The 22,174-nt window shown below is 45.6% G+C and overlaps 1 protein-coding gene across 1 annotated transcript in view; it reads right to left on the reverse strand.

Moving 5' to 3' along the window:
• Positions 1-21,947, reverse strand: part of SLC5A9 (solute carrier family 5 member 9) — a 25,222-nt gene extending 3,275 nt beyond the window's left edge. The window contains exons 1-12 of the mRNA XM_026086847.1: positions 21,759-21,947; positions 19,785-19,856; positions 17,213-17,317; positions 15,179-15,343; positions 12,309-12,414; positions 11,641-11,721; positions 10,662-10,867; positions 9,726-9,861; positions 8,656-8,763; positions 7,999-8,149; positions 6,597-6,765; positions 5,836-6,051 (exon numbers count right to left, since the gene is read on the reverse strand). Of these exons, the coding sequence (XP_025942632.1) occupies positions 5,836-6,051; positions 6,597-6,765; positions 7,999-8,149; positions 8,656-8,763; positions 9,726-9,861; positions 10,662-10,867; positions 11,641-11,721; positions 12,309-12,414; positions 15,179-15,343; positions 17,213-17,317; positions 19,785-19,856; positions 21,759-21,887 (1,644 nt within the window). The 5' untranslated portion in view covers positions 21,888-21,947. The remainder of the gene's footprint in view (positions 1-5,835; positions 6,052-6,596; positions 6,766-7,998; positions 8,150-8,655; positions 8,764-9,725; positions 9,862-10,661; positions 10,868-11,640; positions 11,722-12,308; positions 12,415-15,178; positions 15,344-17,212; positions 17,318-19,784; positions 19,857-21,758) is intronic.
• Positions 21,948-22,174: the final 227 nt, after the last annotated feature.

The following is a 22,174-nucleotide window of genomic DNA, read 5'->3' on the forward strand; positions in this document are numbered from 1 at the left end:
CCCCCCCCATGCATATGTCACTGAATGACTGTTTTTGCCCATTGCAGCAAAACCTGTCAGGACTGGTTTCCTTGGGGCTCAGATTCTGCCAGATGGGAGCAATTCCCAGGTAGGTGCTGAAAGCAGCACAGACCCCTGGGTTACCTCATTGCATATCAGCATCTACCCACCCAGGACATGACTCTTTCTTTGACAGCAGCCAGCCTGTTCAATAAAACCAGCCACCACCTTGTATTCATGAATCCACAGCCTGTCAGAGCCAGGCCCTTGGTCGGGAGGGAGAGCGGTACCTCCAGAGTGAGGGGAATGGTCAGTAACACCTCGGAAAGCACACACCAAAAAAATATCCTTTTTCTCCTTTCAGGATAATAGTTGTTGCTTCCGAACATACCCAGTAACCAGAGGGAGCTTAGCAGACCCTCTACTGCCTTGAGATGCCCTTCGCGGTGCTTAGGCACCATCAGTAATGCTCTCGGCTGAGATGTGCTCTCCTGCCTCAAGTGTGTGCAGAGTGATGAGCTGCCAGATTTGCTTTCGTTCACTGTTTTCCTTCTCAGTGTTTATTTGCCCTGGGGACGGCTGGCGGGGGCAGCCCACAAGCATGGCAGCTGTTCACCCAAGCCCTCGTCCACGGAGAGCAGGAGGGACTCATGGGCGCTCATCAGTGAAGTCTCACACACATGCTTCGGCTTCAACCCTCCCTGGGGTGGGTTTTGGCCAGGTAAATTCCTTGAGGTCCCTCTTTATCCTCTTTGCCATCACCCAGAACAACACGCCAGGGCAGGCCAGCAGCTTTTCATGGCCATAGAGGCAGCCGCAGCACGACTAGCAAATTTGTTACACTGCCTCGGCACAAATTTGCAAATGGACAGGGTTGAAGGAGGGAGAGGAAGGGGACGGAGCATGTTTTGCATATGTGGAGAAAGCAAGCGAGCAAATAAATAAATAGAGAACTGCTGATGGGGGAACTGCTTTAGCGTACTTGACTTGGACCTTAGAAACGCTGCCACATACGGGCACTGCTCTGGGAGCCCCAGGTTCCCATGGGAGCTGGTGCCGCCTGTGAAGAGCCACCCAGCTCTTCTGGGGATGACTCAGCCCCTTGGTGGATGGGGTTTTGCGGGTCTGCACTCACCAGGGCGCAGTAACTCTTGGGCTGCAGCAGAGGATGACGGCACTGGCCTGTTCCCAGCTGCAGCACCCAAAGGGGAGGCTGTGCATGATCAGAGTTGCCACTCCATCAAGACCTGCTTCTTCTTGCCATGCTCACTCTGGGCTTGCCATGGGCAGCCCACGGTGCCTCTCCTGTGCTGCAGAGCTCCTGGCCGTGCAGCATCATGAGCAGAGCCGAACAGAGGCACATATGACTCCYGCTCCACCCAAGTCACCCCTGTCTCTACAGGTTCATTTCAGCAGTGGGGGGAAGGACAGCAGAGCATTTGCAAAGTGCTTTAAGATCCTGGCAYAGGAGGTGCTGGTGACTGGCACTTTTCCATCAGGGCATCACCAGGGCTGTGTAGTAGATGCAGGCATGGAGCCAGGGTTGGGGTTTGCTGGACAAACTGACTGGTTTGCTCCTTTATGAGTGCCTAGTTTCCACAGGAGTCAAACACTTTTTGTTCTCAGTGGCACTAAATGATGCTGTGGGAGGTTGAACCTGCCCAGTTTCAGCACCTCAGGAGTGCATGGTGTAGGTTCAGACCAACTGGGCATGTCAAAGCTGGCTACCATATGTAGTCAGCCTTAGGTTATGTACCTAAAGGAGACATCAGACCTCAGCACACTGGGAAAACTTTCCTGACTGTGCAGCACAACAGCTGGAATTGCTGATCCATCAGCCTGACAGGCAAACCTAAGCCCTGATCCCTGGGTAGGTGACCTTCTTGTGTAGCACTGTTATTTTGTGGACTGTTTTTCTCTCTTTTCCCCTCCATATTTTCCTCAGACAAGGGAGTTCGCAAGAACTCAGCAAAGTTTTTCTTCTGTTGTTTGTAAACTAGAATAAATCCTTCTGTTCCAAAATGCCATCTGGCACCTGACAGTTGTGTTTCAGCTTCACAGTCTCAAATTTAATTGTAAGCTCTTTTGCAGGGTTTTCAAGGACGGCGTGACACAATATGGACTACCTACAATGAAGACATATGAACTCTGGAGCATACCAAACAAATTCCTTGCATACTTGTTTTCCAGCACAGCATCAATCACCACAGGATGGGAGAGTGTCCAAAACAGCAGGGGAAAATGCTACAGCTTGCAGTTCTTGGATTGTAATTCATTTAAAGCCAGGCACATTAACTGTACTGCTCTAACATCAGATACAAATCTCTTTTTTCCTTCTGCCCATTTGCTATCTGCAAAGTATTGAGATTCAATATTTAAAGTTGTCCAGTGTAGATCCTCAGCTGGTGTAAAGTGGCGTAACTGAGTTCAACAGCTGTTCCTGGTCTTTGAACGCAATGGAGCTATGCTGAGTTACATCTGCTGAAGTCTGATCTATCATTATATTTCCTTGGCTTTTTTTTTCGTGGTTTGTTTTTCTTTTCCTTTTGCTTGACAAAATAAATGGCCTAATTCCTAGCTCTTATATGGTGTCTATCATCATTATATCTCAAAGCGGTGTGCAGATAAGAGCCAGCAGAACTATCCCCATGCAATTCTGTGGGGGAATATCTAGGGCTCATTCAGTGAGTTGTCCGAGCATACAGAGCCTGGAAAGGCCAGAGCCAGGAATAATTTCCGGATATCCTTGGCTAGAACGTCCCCTATTCCCCCAGCCACTATCAGAGGGACATGAGGGCTCTTCACTGCCAGTTTGCCCACTCACATGCAAAACAAAGAGAAACTCAACACTGCCTGTAGTCAAAGATTAAGTTCAGGTGCTAGTCTCTACCCAGAGGGTTGGAGCCTGACATGTCTGTTCTGATATCTACCTCCTGCCTTTCCTCCCCGCAACCCTTCTGTCCTTCAGCCATTTCAGCACAGCCACAGACTGACTTGAGACAAGGAGACAACCCCTGTTTGCAGGGGCGCCTCAGCACCACCCAAGCACATCAGTAGGACAGCATGGGAAAACGCTCCGCTGCACATAATGGCCCAACCCTACACTGGTGCTTGCGTGCAGGGCGAAAGCTGGAGTGAGTCTGACTGAGGGAAAATTAAAGATGCTGATWTTAATGCCGTCCACTCAGATGCATGCCAGACAGGCAGCAACCCAGCTATACTGGCGTCTACCTCAGGTTAAAAACCACCCCTTTGCTTTGGCTGTTCTCTGAGGAACAAGGTCAGATCTTTCCTATTGAAACTGGGGGTAAATAGCAGGAAGTCAATGAAAATCAGACTAAAACCAAATATGGGCAGACTCCACCAGTCCTATAGAGCCATTCAATGAGGGAATTAGTTACCGTTTACTAGCACAAATTGCTAGCCCTGCTCATTTTCATTGTGGTGGGAAGGCACAGGGAGGTTACACTTGGGACATTGCTGACTTATTGATGATCATCACCATTAGACACCATCATCAGACAACTCATCTGGGTCTCCATGTCCAGCATCCTGCTGTCATGGGCAATCACCTCATTATCTTAAACAGAATCTCTTACACAGAAGTCAAGTGCCAAGCTTACCTCTACATGGGGTCCGTGGCCTACCAAAAGGCTACACTGAACATCTTTCTTTAGAAAACTTAAAAAAAAAAAAAAAAAGTCCAGTCTACATTTGTTGATAGCCAGCTTTATCCCTCTTGCTCTCGTGCCAGCATTGTGCATTAGCTGGCTCCCCTCCCTCCCTGGCTCTCCAGCTGTGTTTGGGGGCAGCCACCCCCTGGCCTCTGCTCTCTGGGGATAACTGTGCACTGTTCTTTCAGAGAAAACGCTCTCCTCCCTGGCCCTCCTGTTAGCCATCCTCCCTGGACCGTTACCCGTCATACCTACCTTTTGCAAGAGCATTGGCTCTTTGAGAATTATGCCAATAAGGTTCCTTAAGTCCAATAGCTCTAAACTCACCTGTTTCTACTGAAAGTCCTTTCTATGGAATCTGTCATGGTCATAACCTCTTTTTCCCTGATGCCATTATAGTAGTTGCTCATCCCATCATATAGTAGTTGTTCATCCCATCATTAAGAGACACTCTCTGGGCTTTTTTTCAGTTCTCTGGTGGTTCGATGTGTTGAGCCCTCAGCTTGTAGCAGCCCTTAGTTTTACTAGCCCCTCTGTGCATGTTTAATTAATTTAGTATCAGTCCTATTTAATAAGTCAGTCTTTAAGCTCATACACTTCTTCTTTTGTGAGATTTCAGGTCATTATCATCAACAAGAACAACAATCATACAAAGTTAGGAGGCTCTAGCAACATAGCTATTAATGAAATAGCTAGATAACATCAAACCAGAAGGTACCTTCCTCCAGCCAGATACTTCTTTTACTAACCACCATCTTCCCCAGTGTAGCTAATCACATCCCATATGATATTAAATATAGTTTATAAAATCCAGCTAGTTAAGATAAACCAAGCTTCCTTTGTCTAACATATCAGGTTAGGCAGGCATACTCTACTCTTGGTAAATGCATGTTGCATGTTGTCTCAGTTTCCATTGATCTACACACCTTTTATTATTCCCTCCACCTCTTAAAATGTGTTTTAATTGTTTCTTTGCCACTGAGATCAGACTAAGAAGTCTGTAGGTGCTGTGGCCAGTTTTTCATCTCCTGCACTATCGGTATGATGTTCACTCTTTGCCAGTGCTACGCTAATGTATCTTATCTTGCTGTTGCTGTGGGCAGGGAGCACTGCACATGCTTAGTTATCACAGGTCAGCCGATGAGTGGGAACTCATTAAACCACAGCAGTTAATTGCTGGCAGCCATCTGCCCACCCCCGAGCAGTAGTGAACAAGTCATCCCGTAAGCAGCAGAACTAATGGCGTCTCCTTGCCAGTATTTCTCACTCCCATGTGGATCCTCTGATAGCTAATAAAAGCTGAGACTGTATCTCAATGCAGGCACAAAGAGTCTCTTTCTCTTCTCCATCTGAGCACCTGCTTTCATGCAGTCTTTAGGAGCTGGGGATCTTTGACACCACTACCATTCAATCAAACATCGATGGAGCTGGTTAATGCTTCACAAGCTATGAGGAAGCAGCAGAGAGAACTACTATGACAGCATCATCCTTATTTCTTTAGGAAGTTAGACAGAAAAGAATGTTTTTAAAATTTATCCAGTAACCTTCCTTCAGAGGTAGATGGCAGTTTTGTTATATTGACAGCTGCTTTAGAACTTGGGAAAGGGAAGAGTTGCTTTAAGGTATTACTAAATAAAGTCTCCAAACTCTGTGCTGTTTTAAATCTGTTAAGTAAAAGAAARCTGCGCCTGACTCAAAGTTATTAAATGTAATTGAGATCACATTGGGACAAAATGTTATTTTCCTAAATGCCTATGTTGCAGAAGATATTAATCTTGTTTGCCTGCAAGATTGATGCTGGCTCTGCTGAAATAGGGTAGATGCTACAATTAGATATATTTAATTCCTCCTCAGCAGCCGTCTGTAATATGATTTCCTCTCCTTCCCCCTTCTTCTTCTCCCTTCTATTCCAGTTATGACGGGCTGTAGTGTCTGCCCAGCTTCAGGCACAGCATGGGAACTTGCACTCAATTTTGAGCACTCAGTGCCTCAGGAAGCATTAACACTATGAGACCTGGGAAATAAAAAGCTGAGGAACAGGTGCTTCTTTGCAGCATATGCATTACACAACATTTCTCAACCATGGGAGGAAGAGAAAAGGCCAGATTGTAGGAAACCAAACTGGGACTCTAAGAAAAAGGTGCCGTTGCAAGTCACTTACCTTTTCTTCAGGGATCGGAGGGGTGCAAAGACTAATAAGGACAATGACAATGGCAGTGATGACACAGAGGATGAGCGCAAAGTAGAGGTAGTGCAAGTCCTTTAGCACAGCTGGTCTTCTGTCCTCCTCACCACAAGATGGTGTGCTATAACTAAATTCCATGATCATCCGAATGAGACCAATAGCCAGCCCAACCATGAGGCCCCAGAAAGCACCCTGAGAAAAAGTAAGCATAGGCAAAAAAGGTCACTGCACATGTTACCTTTGGTTGAAGGTTTTTTTTTCTTCTTTTTTTTTTTAATACGGCTCTTTTCTTAGACTAAAACCTTTTATGCCTGATGGAATCCCACACTGACACACATCAGAGGAGGACATTTTCAGTTAAAAATCCTGATTTTCTTTTTCTGCCCTTGAACATGGAACAGATAGAGCACAGAAAATGCAAGAGCCTCCTCCTAGCAACGTGCCTCCAGCCAGACCCTAAGACACCATCCCTGAGGGGTGGAAAAACTTTGGCTTTTGTGCTTTCGACAGAGACTGCCAAGAAGTATCACTTGCAGTGGCTTCTTGGAAGCAAACCGCCATGCACCAGAGGCATCCACTAATGCATGCCAGGAAAATGTTTCTAATTGCCACACTTTAGTTGGGCCGGCTTTGAGTCTGAAGAGACTCCAAGCCTAGATAGTGAGTGGATTTTTTTTATTATTATTATTAAAATCAAATATGTGTATCAATTGGTTGATGACACTCCACTTACTTACAGGTTCATTAATCCTCTTGCAGAAGATTGCCAAGATGAACAGAGCTGTGATTGGTGGGGCTAGATAGCTGGTTATGGACTGAATGTAGTCAAAGAGCTTGCCACTGTTGGCTGATTGAATGATGGGGATCCAGAGAATACTGATGACTACGAGGATGAGGATAAAGACTCTGGAAGATGAAGATAAAAGGGTATTAACTCTTCAGGTGATGGAGTCCTCCAGAAAATGAAGTTTTGCAGCAAACCACACCTCCGATTGCTTTCAGAATTTCCTAAGAAAAAAATCCACAGATCACTTTCAAGAAGAATGTAAGGGTTCTTCTTGTGCACACAGGAAAAGAGAAAATTATTCTCCTCTAGAAAGTCAATACAACTAATCCCCAGAGCTCATTCATAGATTTCAGAGAGTGCTGTGCTGGGACTTGCTGGTCAGCTTGCATGAGAGCTCCACAAGGACATGGTGCTTCTGTACAGGGCCCTCCTGCCACAAGCTGGATCACTGCAAGCCCCCCAGCCTGGTGTGTCCTAGAGAGTGAGGTGTTTTTCAAAGTACTGTCTCTTGGATGTGACGGAGATAGGGAACTGGATCATTAACAACCTTTCTGCTGCCTTTCCAGGCAGATAACATGCTCAGTCTAGTGTTTATGCCAAATACCAGTGCATCTGCTGCTTACTAAATTACTTCTGGGGTCTCAGGTGCGTGCAGTACTCTCCTCCATCTCTGCACTGGCTGTTAAAGAGGATTCCCCATACTGCTGAACAAGAGGTACTTTCCCTCTCAGTACCTTATGGTGGTGAAGTATGCAATTGCCTGCATCCTTCACCCACTTCACATCAAAGTTTTGAAACTTACTGTTTGTGAGCAGAGAGGAAAAGCACCACAAACATGCAGAATGTGGCTCAAATTCTTCTGTGAGGAAGAGAACTATGCATGTCCCTGATATAATGCAGTACTAAAGCTCGCCAGTAAGGGGAACTATAACTTATCACAGAGGCAGAGAGCTGGGAGGCCCAGCTCAAGGCTGCTCTTTTCCCTGAAAAGGGAACAATTGCACTGTATCATTCCTGTCTGCTGCAAAATTAAGGTATTTTTAAAAACTGCTGGTGATGTTAACTACAGAGAATCTTTGGCTTTTCGGTATATTACAATTAAGGCAGTATTTATGTTAAGTTTAGAGAAGAGAGAAGTGATGATCTATCTAGCTCAGAGTTAAGCTCAAGTGTTTTTCCTTGCTCAGTCTATCTGAGTTGAAGCTAGAAAACATAATGCTCTTTCCCAGGCTGTGCTGTTCCTGTTCTATGTTTTAGGCACGAGTGTTTTCTCAGTGAGCCAAACTGAAGAATGTAAATACTGCAGTCAAAACAGATGATGAGAGCAATGAGACATAAAGAAATATAAGGACCTGCCCACAATCATCAGCTCCTGCTCTGAAGCCTTTTTGCGGATCCGCTGCCAGATGTCTATAACGAAGAGAGTGCTGCTGCTGTTGAAGATGGAGGTGAGGGAACTCATCAGGGCTGCCATCATCACGGCGATCATCAAACCCCGGAGCCCTGGGTTAAAAAAAGGGTACAAAAATCAGAAGCAGACCTTTTGCCTTCCAGCAGCAGTAGTGTGTGCTGCATCAGAGCCTTGACTGATCTGTGGCCTGGTTCAGACTGAGATACCAGCACTTCCTGAGTACTAACTCCCATGTCTTGCATCCACAAAAAAAAAACCCTGAGATTTTTCTTTTTTTAAATGCATGTACCACATATATATCTTAAAAACATAACAACCAAACAATTCAGCTGAAAAATCAGAAGATGCTTTGTTTCTTTCAGGATCTTTTGCAGATGGTACTTTCCATTTTCTTACCAGACTCACTATCTCTTTTGTTGTGACGCACATGTAGACATATTCTACTATGTTGTAGAAGAAAAGACTTGTTATTTTATCATTCCAATGGCTAATAACTGCAGGAAAAGAGTTCCTCATCTTTATAATGGATAAGGGCAGTCTGATCCCACCATGCAGTGCTTGCCTCAAGCCCACCTCTGCACATATAAAGTTTTCTTACCTTCGGGCATGAGTTCTATTACGAGTTTAGGGTAGGCAATGTTAGAACAACCCACTGCAGCTCCACAGACCTTTTTACAGATGTTTGGGTCCACACATCCCACTTCATCTGTCGAAGACAGGAACATAATAACAAGTTAGCTTAAAGCCTGTTTAGCTATAGGACATATAATTCAGGAGAACAAATCTTGATGCCCTCTGTGGCTTAATATAAATTCAGAGGCATAGATGGAAATGCTGCTAGAGTGAGCTGAGGTGAAGAGCATTTTATGTCATAAAATAAAGGTGAAATTTCAAGGTGACRTTTTGCAATTTTCTTCAAGGTATAGAAATAACACTGCTGGATGTTACCTAGTTGTAATCCTTGGTGATTTGTTCTTTGTAGGAACTGAATTGGTTCTATGAGCCAGTCAGGTGGCTTACCAAGAGTGTTGCAGGCTAATTTACTCCTATTTGAGGAAATCTGGGAGTGAAACACTAGAGGCACTTAGGTTTTCCTCAAGGACTGGTCTTCCTAACAAGGGTATTCTCTCCAAGAAGCAGAATGCTCTAAAGAAACCAGCAACAAGTGCTCTTTGGGAGACAACATGAGGGGAACTCTTGGTCTTGCCCAGAGAAGGGATTTAAGCTGCCTTGCAAAATCCACCAGGAATTGCATGAATCTTTGTTGCAGATTGCTATGACTCTCACCAAATACCTAAGGGACATACTCCCTTAAGGGAGTATAAGGACCTGAAGAACTACCTCGGTGCTTCATATATTTCTTCTCACTGACCTCCTCCAGATAGACAGATGCATGCAATGTTCACAGCACGGAGCTATACACCCCCAATGGCACAACATGCCCAACATGGCTACTTCCAATGACTTCTGCTACTGTGGGAGCAGCAGAAGTGGAGGGAGGTCACGAGAACATCAGTGTGCAACAGCAATGTATCTGAGTATGCCTGCAGGACTCCGAGGACAGGGGAGGTGCTGAAGTGTAACAGTGCTAGAGGGCCTGGCTGGGATTATTGCTTGCATAGGCCCATGCAAGCAACACCCTACAGTGAGGAACACGGGAAGGCCTACCTGGGTAAAGAGATCTGCTGATCATTCCTGGCATGACGATGAAAAACATTGGGAAGATTTTCAAATACCCTCCCAGCACTGATCCACCTTTGGCATGGGAGAGGTTCTTGGCAGAGAGAGACCTCTGGACTATCACCTGCAATTAGTGAAAGGCAGCAGGGAGTAAACAGAAGCACTGCAGAGATAGCAGGATTCATCCCCTCTCTCCTCTTCTCATGGATGACTTTCATCTAGCAGGATCCCAGGGTGTTTTGCATGCCAGTGACAACTTTCCCATCTCAGCTGACTGCTGCCTGCTGCCACTGCTCAGTGCTCAGTGCACAGGCTATAGGAGAGGGCAGCGTGGAAATTTCCTTTACAGGAATCATTTCGCCCTTGACTGAAACGAAGCCACCTTGAGGACTGGAGACACAGCGGCTGTGCAGCAATGCACACAGCAGCAAGAGACAAGGAATGAAGTGGACTTGGTAAAAATTCAGTGGTGGGTTTTGGTGATTATCTCACCTTGAACCACAAAAGCAATCTTCTTAAGAAACAAATACATTTTTCCTTGTTTGTAGCTTGGATAGGGATAAGAAAACTGAGATGAGCTGGGATATGAGTGGCTTGCCTGGAGGTCCACATAAAGCCACTGGGGAGGCAGTTCCTTCACCTCCTTGTCAAATTAACTGCATAACCCCCCCGCCCCCCAACACTCACCAGCTCACAGTGGGATAAAGACAGACAAAAATAACATGCTTTCCCCCCAGTTAATAAATGCACAAAATTAGAAGCTTGTTGAGAAGGTAGAAGATGTGAGCTGTTCTGGTCTAGTCCAGTAATGGAGGCAGTAACTCCTGCACAACACCTTTCAGCTCACAGATCTACAAACTGAGGAGTGTCCTGGAAATACTACTGCAGTGGTTTGCCTGAAGAGAGGAGGAAGATGTCCTTTACCTGGTCAGTGCACCAGCACCAAAGAGCCAGCACCGAGAGGCCAAATATAAGGCCAGGCCAAGGAATGTCTCCTGTGATTGGATCCCTGAACAGATGAAAGGCGTCCGCACGTGGGAGGTGACAGGTTGTGTTTGGGACTATGACCTTTGGTATTGCCATGCTGTATTTCTCCTTAAGTCCTTCATACCAACCAACTTTTTCAAATCCTGAAAAGAAAATAGTAGTGATTTAAGGTCTGGTGCCTCCTGCAAAGGTATTCCTTTATCTGAGTCTCGTGATTCTTCTCTATCTTCCTCTCATATCTGTTTTCATTCCACCCTTGCTTTTGGTGGCCAAGGTTTGTGCAGGAATCAGTCAGATTTTACCCAGAGTCCTTGTGGTTTTAACAGTGCATCTTGGAAGAGGATCAGTGCAAGAAAATCTCCATGATCCTAATCCCCATGACGACCTCAGAATATGGCCTTTGCTCAAATACCCTCCAAGAGCTGGAATAGGAAGGTATGAAATGAAACAAGGTGTATCTGTATTTTTGTTTGCCCAGAAGACTTAAAGCAAAGACTGATGATGCTCAGGTGTTTCTCTTTTTCTTTTCTTAATGCTTAGTTACACTCAGGTGAATCCACAATAACTCCCAAAGTCAACAAGGAAAGTCAGCTGAATTATCCTGAATTTATAAGAGCATAGTGACAGCAGGATTTGGCTCTGGGGGGTGTAGCTTTGCAGGCTCTTTGGCAACTCCAGGTAAACCCAAACAGGCAAGAGGACGTTATACAGAACCTCACATCTGTACAGTTAGTGCAAAGGAGGAAGCAAGACTGACTTGCTGGGGGAGGAGCAAGTTCCAGTTGTGCTAGCACCACTTGTGTGAATGATTAAAGCCCAGTTCTGAGACATACATGAAAGGGTGAAATATCCTGTTAAGGTCTAATGGTCTTGGGATCATTAAACTAGAGGATGGTGCCACTGCAGGTCCCCTTACCAATGAACATGAGCACCAAAGCTCCCAGCACCATGATCAGTGTCTGCAGCGCATCTGTGTATATCACAGCTGTTAAACCACCTGTCAGGATAAACAGAGGTGTTAAGTGGGTCACATACATACATGGAAACAGGTACCTCACCTGGGAAAATGTTTTCCTTTGCCCCAGCCCTGTGATTTCAAGACAGACCCACCAGGAGAACCTGGTACCGAGCTAGACCCCAGGATCTCTCACAAGCCGTCTTGTGAGGAACTGGCTGACTCATTTCTCCACATTCAGGAGAGGACTTGAAGGCAGTGAAAACAGCTCTCCTGAGCTGCAGTTCAACATCTTAACAGCTAAAGACGCCAATGTTGCAAAAAGAAAAAAAGAGCAAAAATGGGCAGTGGCACCTATCTGCACAGGGGGATCCAGAAACATCTGCAATATGAGAAACTCCTCTAGAAAACAGTGAAATTCTCCAAATACTGATTTCCCCTTGGTCAAGGAGGGAAGAGAGGAATAGTCAGAGGTCTTCAACAATTGGGGACGGCAGTGCAGGTACTACACACAGCCAGAGGAGCCTTTGCCACAGATCAGGACCTGAATACTTTTCCCTATAGAAGAAAGGGATAACTTATATTCTAGGCTCCAGGCTATAGAGTCTCTTTTAAAGTCAGGTACTTACCAGCTATAGTGTAGACAGCAGTCACTGCTAGCAAGACCACAGTGGACAAGTAGAGGTTCCAACCCAAAGAGATTTGGATGAACAATGCTCCAGAGAAAATGTCTGTCTGGATTTGAATAAAAAACAACAAAGCCGGTCTGACTTTAGTAGTGCTTCATGCAAGTGAAATCAAATAGAGCAATCTGCGGCCCTCTGTGGCTGAAAGCAATGACAAGGGAGGACACCATGAAGGTGAAGTGGAAGAGGAGGAGAGAGCAGGGGGCTGGTGGTAGTGAATCTTCTTGTACTCAGTGTAAAGAATATTTCTCCTCCAGGTCACAGCTCTCAGTTTCTGGGAGCTGGGGCAGCAGAAGACTGAAAATCAAGGTCCCACCCCAAGGGACCACAAAGCTACCAAAATGATGACTATCTTACGAGCAGCCTTCATGGCACATGAAGGTTGGCTCCTCACTGGCACAGAGAGGTATTGGTGGAAACAGCCACACCATTTACTGACTGTGAAGAGATCTGTGGGGAGAAGGCAACAGATGGAAAAGTGGACCCCATGCCCTGGGAGCCTTTGGACTGAGCCCACGTCTCCACAGGGCAGATTCATGAGGAACGTGGGGCGAGTAGCACAGGCCAGGCTCTTCCCATCACTGTGGCTTGGTGGCCTCATGGCCAGGAGACATTCTCAGCCTGAAAGACCCCTGATGAATCACTGTATCTTGTGCCATGGTTTATTTGTCTGAAATGGTCAGCAGCCTGCTTTTCTATTTGTGCAGTTCATCGTGCTGGAGTGACTCCAGTAAAACAGGTTATACCTGCTGAGGGCCTGACCAGAAATACAGAAATCCCTATAGGCTCCACTTTGATTGGATCTATTAACAGAGAGAGGGGAACCAGAGTCTGGGAGAAACCTAAAATTATGCAGATAAATATCTTTCAGATGCAGAATGTGATATGGGAGATGTGCATGTGTTAGGAAATCAACCTGAAGGACACCTGTAAACCTGGTAAGATGCAGACAAAGGCATTTGCAAAGCGAGACAGAAGGGATGGGGCAAAAGTTGCTATTTTATATTCCACAACTAAGCACCTGGAAAGCAAGCATCCAGTACACCTCCTGATTCTGCAGCCCTGAGACATGCTCTGAAGTGCTGGTGTCAGGACACTACAGAAGCAACTCTATTCTGGTCTTTGACTTCCTAGCAGGAAATGCAAAGAGCTCTGCAGCCCTGCAGGACCACTCCTTTGACAATGCTGTTTATTCAGTTCTCTGCTCTTCTTTGCAAGCAGGAAGGACTCTACAATGCCCTAGTTGCTAACCTAATGTTTGGTCAAAAAACAAAGGGAGAAAAATCCTTTTTGTAACCAACTGCCTGCTGTCCAGCCAGCCACTAAATGAGCTCTCTACAAACAAAGGCAGTGGTTAATAGAAAGCACCTGTCATGCCCATAAACTCCATTAGCCACATCCGTCAGCCACGTGTGAATTAGCTGCACAGAGGAGAAACTACTGAGATGAAACAACAATGACTAGGGTCCTGCTCTGAAAGGCATTGGCAAGTACTGCCTTGATGAAAGTCATATTGAAAGACTGGTCTCTCCACCATGCCCACTGAGTGCCTGGCTGTGCACGGTGCTGTGCTATGGCAGGGAAGACCTTCCGGTTACCCTGCATGTGTCCAATTCTGCTCCAAATGTCTCTTTGCAAGACCTCATTTTAGACAATTCTTCAATCCTGCAGAGCAAAGCACCTGGAGACAGTGGTAGCAGCAATGAGTGACATGACCAGCACTTGGCTGTTAGAGGAGGAAGTCTATTCAGTACTCTCATCCTGTTCACATCTCCACTTCTCCTCAAGATCCCCCAGTGTGAATGCCTAGTGAGTGGGTAGTTCTTATTTAGCTCCTTGAAACACATCTCCCAAGACCTGAGATGCAGTCAGCCTGGGAGAAAGACACTGAGGTCTGCTTCCAAAGACATGTGGGTGCCCCATCTCCAGTCAATGTCTCCTGGGGCAGTTTGACATCAAATACTTTGGCAGAGTCCAGTCAAAACTAACTTGGACTGGACATGGAGCAATCAGCTGGAGACAAAGGACAGACATTTTCAGTCCTTGTAATGGATTCTGAAATATAGTCGTCTCCCTTCAAGAGCACAGGTAGTCCTTATCAAATCTCTGAGCATAAGTTCTCCACCTGCATTCATGACATTTAAATGAAAGGAAATACCCAACAGTTTACACTGTTTTTTGGCTACCAGCAGGATACAATGCTACCAGCAGGGAGCAAGAAACCAGGAAGGACGCTGAGTTTTGTCTTAAGCTAGAATCTATCTCCCTTTTACCATACAACACAAATAACAGAGAGAGATAGGAATAACTGTAATATGTTCATATAATAATGTTGAAAACTCAATTACAAGAACAACATCAAAATAATCACCAGGACAATGCAGATTTATGGTAATTTAAGAGAATTTCACATCTACAAGATGCAGCCTGCCAAATCCTCAGATGGGGTAATGCTGCGGCTGTTCCCCTGTCTACATTGCCTAAGGTTTGCTCTGATGGATGGGTAAAAGCAGGCAGACAGCTATGGTATTTATTCTGTTTAGCAATTAGCTGCCATATCCCTGTAAAGTTCTCACTGTGCATTGCTGTTTAATGAGGGCTCTCTTTCTCTCTCTCTTGGGCTAGGTCTCCATGATCAATGCAGAGGCAGGTATTTACTTGAGCAAAGCAGCACACTAGCACAGTGATGCTGTTTCTGATAGCTGAGCTGGTCCTTTCAAGGACATCTGAGTTATCTCTGAGCTGCCCTGCGTTGTTCCAGGAAGCCCTACGACTGCCCTAGACACAAAGATTGCATTCAATTGGATACATACGGATATCTTGGTGAATATATAGAGAATGAGGGACAGTACAGACATGTAGATTTGAATCCTCTGCCCTCCAAATCTCTTCTGCAGGTACTCAGGCATAGTGACCACTCCTGCTGCGATGTAAACAGGCACAAAGATCCAGCCGAGAGCCAGGAGTGCCCAGGTAGCCTGGTAACAAGAAAGAGAAAATAAATGCACAGGATTCAACACATGGGAAGGTCTGTCTCTGCTTTTCTTTCAGTGGACACCCTGAGAAGCAAAAAGGTGAAGTGCTATGCAATACATTTGGAAAACAGTCTGGGGGATGCACATAGGATTTTGTCCCTGCTCGGAAGATATGATGATAGATGAATTATTGCAACAGAATTATAAACTTTGAACTTTTCCTCCTAAGTCCCTTGCCTCTTTGTCACAGGGTGACACATCCTGTTCCATCTCTGTGCCTCTGGCAAGATGATGTATTTTGTTGCTATGGGTGTCTAAAAGGAGATGTTGTATTTGCTGGCCTTTGCAGTCATTGCTGCTGTGGCATTGAAGAGTTAAGAGATTCAGAGAAGGATGGGAGCATCTGTTTGTTGCTTGATTAGCAAGTGATGTGGCTGAGGCAACAGAGTCCCTGTGGAGCATAAAAATAAGCAACAGCAAGAATCTACCAGGACGTTCTACTTTCAGACAGATCTGCTTCTGTGTCAGGCAGATCAAGGGCAGTTCAGTTGCTTTGCTACAGGTGAAGATTCTTTTGGAAGGCATAAAGGCATCTCCCAGCATGTATTTCTTCTCTAAAACCCAGCAAAAGTCCAAACAGGAGATCTTTAATTTATATAAAAAGCCACTAAACTATCAAACCCCACCTCCTGGATGTCTCAGGCTATTACCTTTCATCCAAGTACCTTATATTAGTCTAGATTTTCCTTAGATTAGTCATTTAAATTGTCAGAAATGAAACTGAGCCCTGGAGACAGAGACTGTGAGAGACTTAGGAGAACAGCTATGGCTCCTGCAGTGGCTGAGACAGGCTTAGGTAAAAGATGCCCATAGCTGCCCCTGATCCTTGTAGCTGAATGGTGTCCCATGCTGCAGGGAAAAAATAAAGGAATATCCTAAGGTCCTTTCCAATCTCAAAGAAATGAATCTAAACTCATGAAGTTAGATTTGCCCTAAAATTCAATCTATTGTCTTCATGGGTTTCTAAAATGATCTGCATTGATTTACTTAAAATACAGGAATATTGATATGTTCTACGTGCATCAGCCTGAATGCAGGCTCTGGGTTCTTCACAAAGCGTTTGAAGGTGATCTTAATGGTTTAGGAAAAAACATTTGCAGTGAATACATACACCAGGAAAGGGCCTTTGGTGGGCCCTGCCTGTGCTGGGCAAGTATCCGGCACTATTAGCAGTCTCTGCTGATGAAGACAAGAGATTTAGAGGTAGGTGAGTGATGCGTATTGTGAGGCTGGCACTAATCTCACTTCTCATCACTGCAGCTGAGAAATTTCATTAGTGTCACACACAAAGGGCCCGGTTTTCATGCTCCGTGTGGTGTCAGTGGCAATTTTCCAGGTTATTTCAATAGGGCAGAATGAGACCTGCCTTCGCACCCAGATGTTCACCCCAGAGATGTCACATTTCAGAAGATGACAGGTGAATACAGTGTTGCCAGTTCTCATGGCTTTAAACTGCATTTAGCAGCACACGATGCCTTTTTTCAAAGTTCCTGTTCCAGAATCCTGTGATCATCCAAGTACCTTTTTGTCATATGGTATGTTTTATCTTCGTCTTGATGACAGCAGACTAAAGCTTAAAAACATGGCCCGTGTGCTTCTGGGAAGGTCAGAGAGCTAATAATTTAAGTGGATTCCATTTAAAGTAAAATTAAGATGTCATGTTCTTAAAGCTGTCTCAATTTCTGGAGGTCTCTCTCCTGAGGTTTGAGAACTTGGAGTTGCCGATACTGTTAGCAGCTGATTTTGGAGAGACCCCCCCGCAGTCCCTTTGTAAATAGTGATATTTTAGTTGCCAGCTTAGCTGACTCTTACGTTCCACTCAAAGCCCCCAACAGCAAGGCCCCCAGCTGCTCCAGTGCCTGCCAGGCCAATGAGTAAGCCACTGCCCACGTTGCTCGACATCAGAGATGCTCCGATCTGAAACACACAGCACAGGCACAAATAACAGAAAGTCACTTTGAGAAATTTCTATATTGGTGTAAACGTTTCCCTCAGGCACTTTTCCCAGGGCCTTGGTTCCTTTCAGGTAGGTGGCTGGGTGGTAATGGAGAGTTGGGTTTTCTCCCCACCTCTTTTAAAAAGACCTTACATATTTATGTCTTAAAGAAGGTGTGTCTTCTGCCTTCCACCCACTCCAATGCAAATTTTAATCGCAGAGTCAGAATTCACTTTGTCAATGGTCTCCTTAGATATATATCAGTTCTGGCAGGGAGGGGAAGTCTGGTGGCAGCCAAATCAGACACCTCACTGACCAGGAAATGTGATAGATTTCTCTGTTTTCTTGTTATACAGCTAGCAATGTGCCTTCTCCAACCTTGCTGACCCTTTGGGCTCTACCTCTCTGTTGCTTGCAGAGATCTCTCCTTCTTTAAGTCTTGCACTGAACATGATGTAGTGTTTACATAGCCATGGTGCTCTTTTGGAGCTCCTCCTAAGGAAGGGGATCACTGACCCATAGCAAGGACAATGCTAGAAACATGCAGTCTTTTGTGTTCATTGCCTACACGTAGGTTCAAAGTTACTCAGCTCTGTAGTGGGTTGGAAATCGCTAATGCCACAGGTTGACTATAACACTGTCCCTAGCACGGCTCATTGACCCTCTAATTGGAAAAATGCAAGCTCCAAGGTGCTTTAAACACAGGCCAAAGAATATGTGACTTAATTACTACTTTTATTTGGCACAAAGCCACACCTCCTTTCTGTATGCCAAGGTCAAATCACTTTCAGGGTCAGTTGAGAAGTTACCAAAAGGACAAGTCGAGCCCTTAACTCTCCAGAGAAGTTTGCTTTTAGCCAAATCTTCTGTGAGTAGCATTTCTCTCCCTGGTACTGCTCAACTTGAAACAAAGAATAGTGGAATTTGACCTGCTTCTCTCTTCTGAGCAAAGTAAAACATTAATATGGCATGAATGCTCACAGTGAATCCTGCCAACAGCTCTTCCTTCTTATCTATCTAAGAAAAGTCCTGATTAGAGAGCTGGCTGCTGCAATGTGATTCTGCACCTTGGAGAGGGACTGGAGCTCCCAAGAAATGTAAACAGTTTTCCTGATATATACATCAGACAGACACAGAAATACAGAAGACGGTAGCAGAGGAGCAGCAGCCATAACGTCAGGGTTTGTCTGAGGCTGTCCAACACGCAGCAGAAATCTGTCACTCCCATAAAAATACGCATGTAAATTGCATATTCAAGGTCAAGGCTACGGGGACCTGAACCTGCAGAAAGATCTGCAGAGCTGGAATTAGCTCTCTAGCTGGACAATCAAAATCAAAAAGTGAACAACATTAGAGGTTGCTTTGGACCTAAGAAGGTAAGTCAGACGAGCCAAGACTGAAGAATAACCTGCACCAACATATTTAACTGAACAGACTTTGTGGCCACCTGTGGTTGGACCCAAGAACAAYGAGAAATTTGTTTTAAAAGAAGAAGGATATTGATAAGAAAATGTTACATTTTAATATCTTCTAATTTCTCCCTTCCCAATTAGAGAAAAACATCAAGCTAAGCTTTTTCACTAAATGCCACTTGGCTGAGACAGAAGTATAAAGAACATTTAAGAAATAACAGATTTTAGAGATGCATGTGTGTCTCTGATGGAAGAGGTTGAAAATTAAGTCTAGCGAATTTATGAGCAATGCACATCCAAAGGAAAAAAAAAATGAAAAAAACACAGTGTTTTGGTTGAGAAGCGCATTCCATTACCCATGACTCACTGGAGAGATATATGGTGCTAGAGTTTGGCGTTGGCTGAAAAGGATATTTATTCCTGTGGCATTTTTATTCCTTTAAATTATTTTTATATGTACCTTTCACTCCCAAGAAAAGGCACCTTCAACAGATTTTTTTCTTTCATAGTGAAGATTTATACTTTGGTGGTTTGAAGTTTACATCCTTTACATCGTTAGTCAATAATGTCGACTTTACTCTAAATAGCAAGGGCTTGGATCACAAGTCCAGAGATTTGAGATTGTTTTCTTTTTGAATCTCTAAATGCATTTTTACTGGATAGTACATTCCTAGATTACCTAATGCTCTCTTGGCTTTGGGGACAACCATATGTTTCATGAGTTGGGGCCAGGGGGTTTCAAACCCAGATGTTCAATCAGAGCTCCCTCACATCTACCAACATGAACATTTTTGTTGCTGACTTTAGTGGAGAAATTGAGCATTTTAAAAACTGAAGATGCTAAACTATCCTTTTGGCCTGGCAGCTCCAGGCTGCAGCCCTTTAGCAAAACTGCATGGGATGATTTCTTGTGGATCCCCTGTGTCTCAAGGCTATGGTCAAAAAATGTATGAACCAGGTCCCCTTGCTAGACCTGCTTCCTTTGGATCTGGAATTGCTTTCAAACCATGAGAAACAGAGGGAGCAATTCACTCACAGGCCACCAGGTCATAGATCGTCCTGCCAGGAAATAGCCTCCAATGGTCCCCCGGCTTGCTCGTATGGATGACTGAAAAACACAGAAAAAAGGTAAGCGCCTCCATTCACCCACCCTCAAGCCAGACCCAGCACCCATCCCACTAGCCTTGAAACATCCTGTCAGCTACCTCTTCCACCACCCTAGTTCTGCTCCCTCAGGCATCACTGAAGTCAACTGGACCCCCTATTCAGAGCAGCACAGAAAGGTAGTTTGCAGGTGGCTCTGATGCAGGCTAAAGCAGGACCCCACGTGGATGAGACCTGATTTTGAAGAGGATTTACATTCTCTCAGTTGTCCACTTGGATGTGGGAGGAAAGATGTGCGTGCAGGTGTCAGGTAGTGGAGGTGACTGGGAATGGGTCAAGCTGTGGTTTTCCAGTACTGGTGGTGGTGACCTTGGCAGAGCCCTTCTTTGAACATAGTGCCCGGTGGGACCCCAACAGTCATTATCCTCCTGCGTCCAGAGAGAGCCTGCTGTACCTCTGATTTACAGGCACTCTGGGATAGCAATAGCAATCTTATTGCTGATACCTAGGGAAGACCAGGAACTCTTCTCTGACAAGGCTGGAGGAAGGAAACCATGGTATTCATGATGTCCTTTCAGGACAAAGCAGAGACTCTGAGTGCTGTGGAGACCCCAGGAAGAGCAGCACCAGCGTGAAGCCTGTGCAGGAGCTCAATTTCTCCCCAGCATGAGGGAAAGAACAATCAGCACCATGCCCTGGAAAGTGGCCAACATGCCCGATCAGTGTAGCTGGACCACAATGAGGGAAATGCTTCCTCTGAACTCATATCCTCATTAGAAGGTGGGCAGCTTTCCTTGGAGTTGCAGACCCAAATTTTCATATGGCTCAGAGCTGCCAAGCACCTAGCAAACACCTTCAGAGCCAAACAATGGAGAGCATGGCCCAAGGGTGGGAAGCAGGAGACAACCATGTATCCCATAGGATCCTGATGAGGAATCAGTTTGGACATGGCATGCAGCTACACACCAGGATGACTAGCATTGCCCCTTTCAGCAGTCCCTGCTGCCTAGTGTCCTCCCACTGCTGTGGATTCAAGTTATCCAGGAGCCCTGCATTAGTGTGGTCGTGTTACTCAGTCCCATTTAGGGGCTACATGGGAACTGCAGGGATTTCAAGAGCCATAGGACAGCCATAGGCTAGCAAGCACCCCTGGTGTTACTGAGGCTCACTGTGAATGCTCTTTTCAGCCACTAGGCCCTTGCAGCTGGACACCATAATAGACTGGTTTGCTGCAAAACACCAATCTGCATGGCAGTACCTGGACTGGTTAGCAGCACTACCACCAAGTCAGAAAAAGCCTGAGTGGTTGGTATCAGCAACAGCTCCAGAAATTGTTTAGTGTATCTATTAGATGTGCCAGGTTACACTCTGCTTCTGCCTCTCTTCATTTGGAGTTCTGGTGGTCCAGCTTTGGAGAGAGGCTGCTTGAGCCTATTTAATGACTTTTCCTTGAATGTACCCCTTAGGAATGAGAAAAACGCTTCAGCCAACTGCAGCACTGTAGATATCTATGAAAGATGCCTTCGCAAAGCAAGAACACATAATAAATAACAATCTTTTTAAGGTTTCATTTCAGTCTTCCTCCTCGTCACCCCAGCTTCCTTCTTGCCCTTGTTGCCTGACACCAGCCTGGTCTGAGAATACACTGCAACACTGGAGATGGACCCCAACCCCAGAAGAGCATTCAGGGAATGCAAGGAATGACCACGTAGTTGTCCCCATATGGGGAAGTGGGGGAGGGATGAATGCTCAAAGGGAGATCACTGTCACCTCCAAAACCTGCTCAGTAGGGTCTGGGATAATGCAGGCACTTTGCAGGCAAATACCTTTGTACGCAGGAGGGGCCCGGTGCAGATCAGGTGCTCTCTCTCAGGCAGAGCTAAACCCGGTTACCTTGGAAACTCACCCATATCCCAACAGCGAGGACAAAGGCGAAGTAAACAACCACAACGACAATGTCGGCCACCCCAAAGGGCGCGCTTGTCTCCTCTGGCAGTGTGGGCAGCTCCGTGGCGGCTGAGATGGGCTGGCTCATGGCTGCAAACGAACTGCTGATTTTCCCTTTTGCACTGGACTTTGGTGCACATTGGCCTCCTTCAGTTCCCTTGTAATAATTAACAGGGTGGAGAAGGTGTTAGTGGGCAGCAGGAGCCAGGCAGGACTGCGGCTAATGCTTGCCTGGGGGCCCCTGATGTGTCTTTGGGACCGTGGCTCATGAGCAAGGCCCTCCCTGCAACTCTGGGGTGTGAACATCTCTCCCAGTGGCTTCTCTGTCCTCTGACCAGTGGTCTCTTCTGTTTTCCATTTATCCATCCGGGACAG

The sequence above is a fragment of the Apteryx rowi genome, unplaced genomic scaffold, assembly GCF_003343035.1.
Source record: "Apteryx rowi isolate R43461 unplaced genomic scaffold, aptRow1 scaffold_7, whole genome shotgun sequence".
NCBI lineage: Eukaryota > Metazoa > Chordata > Aves > Apterygiformes > Apterygidae > Apteryx > Apteryx rowi.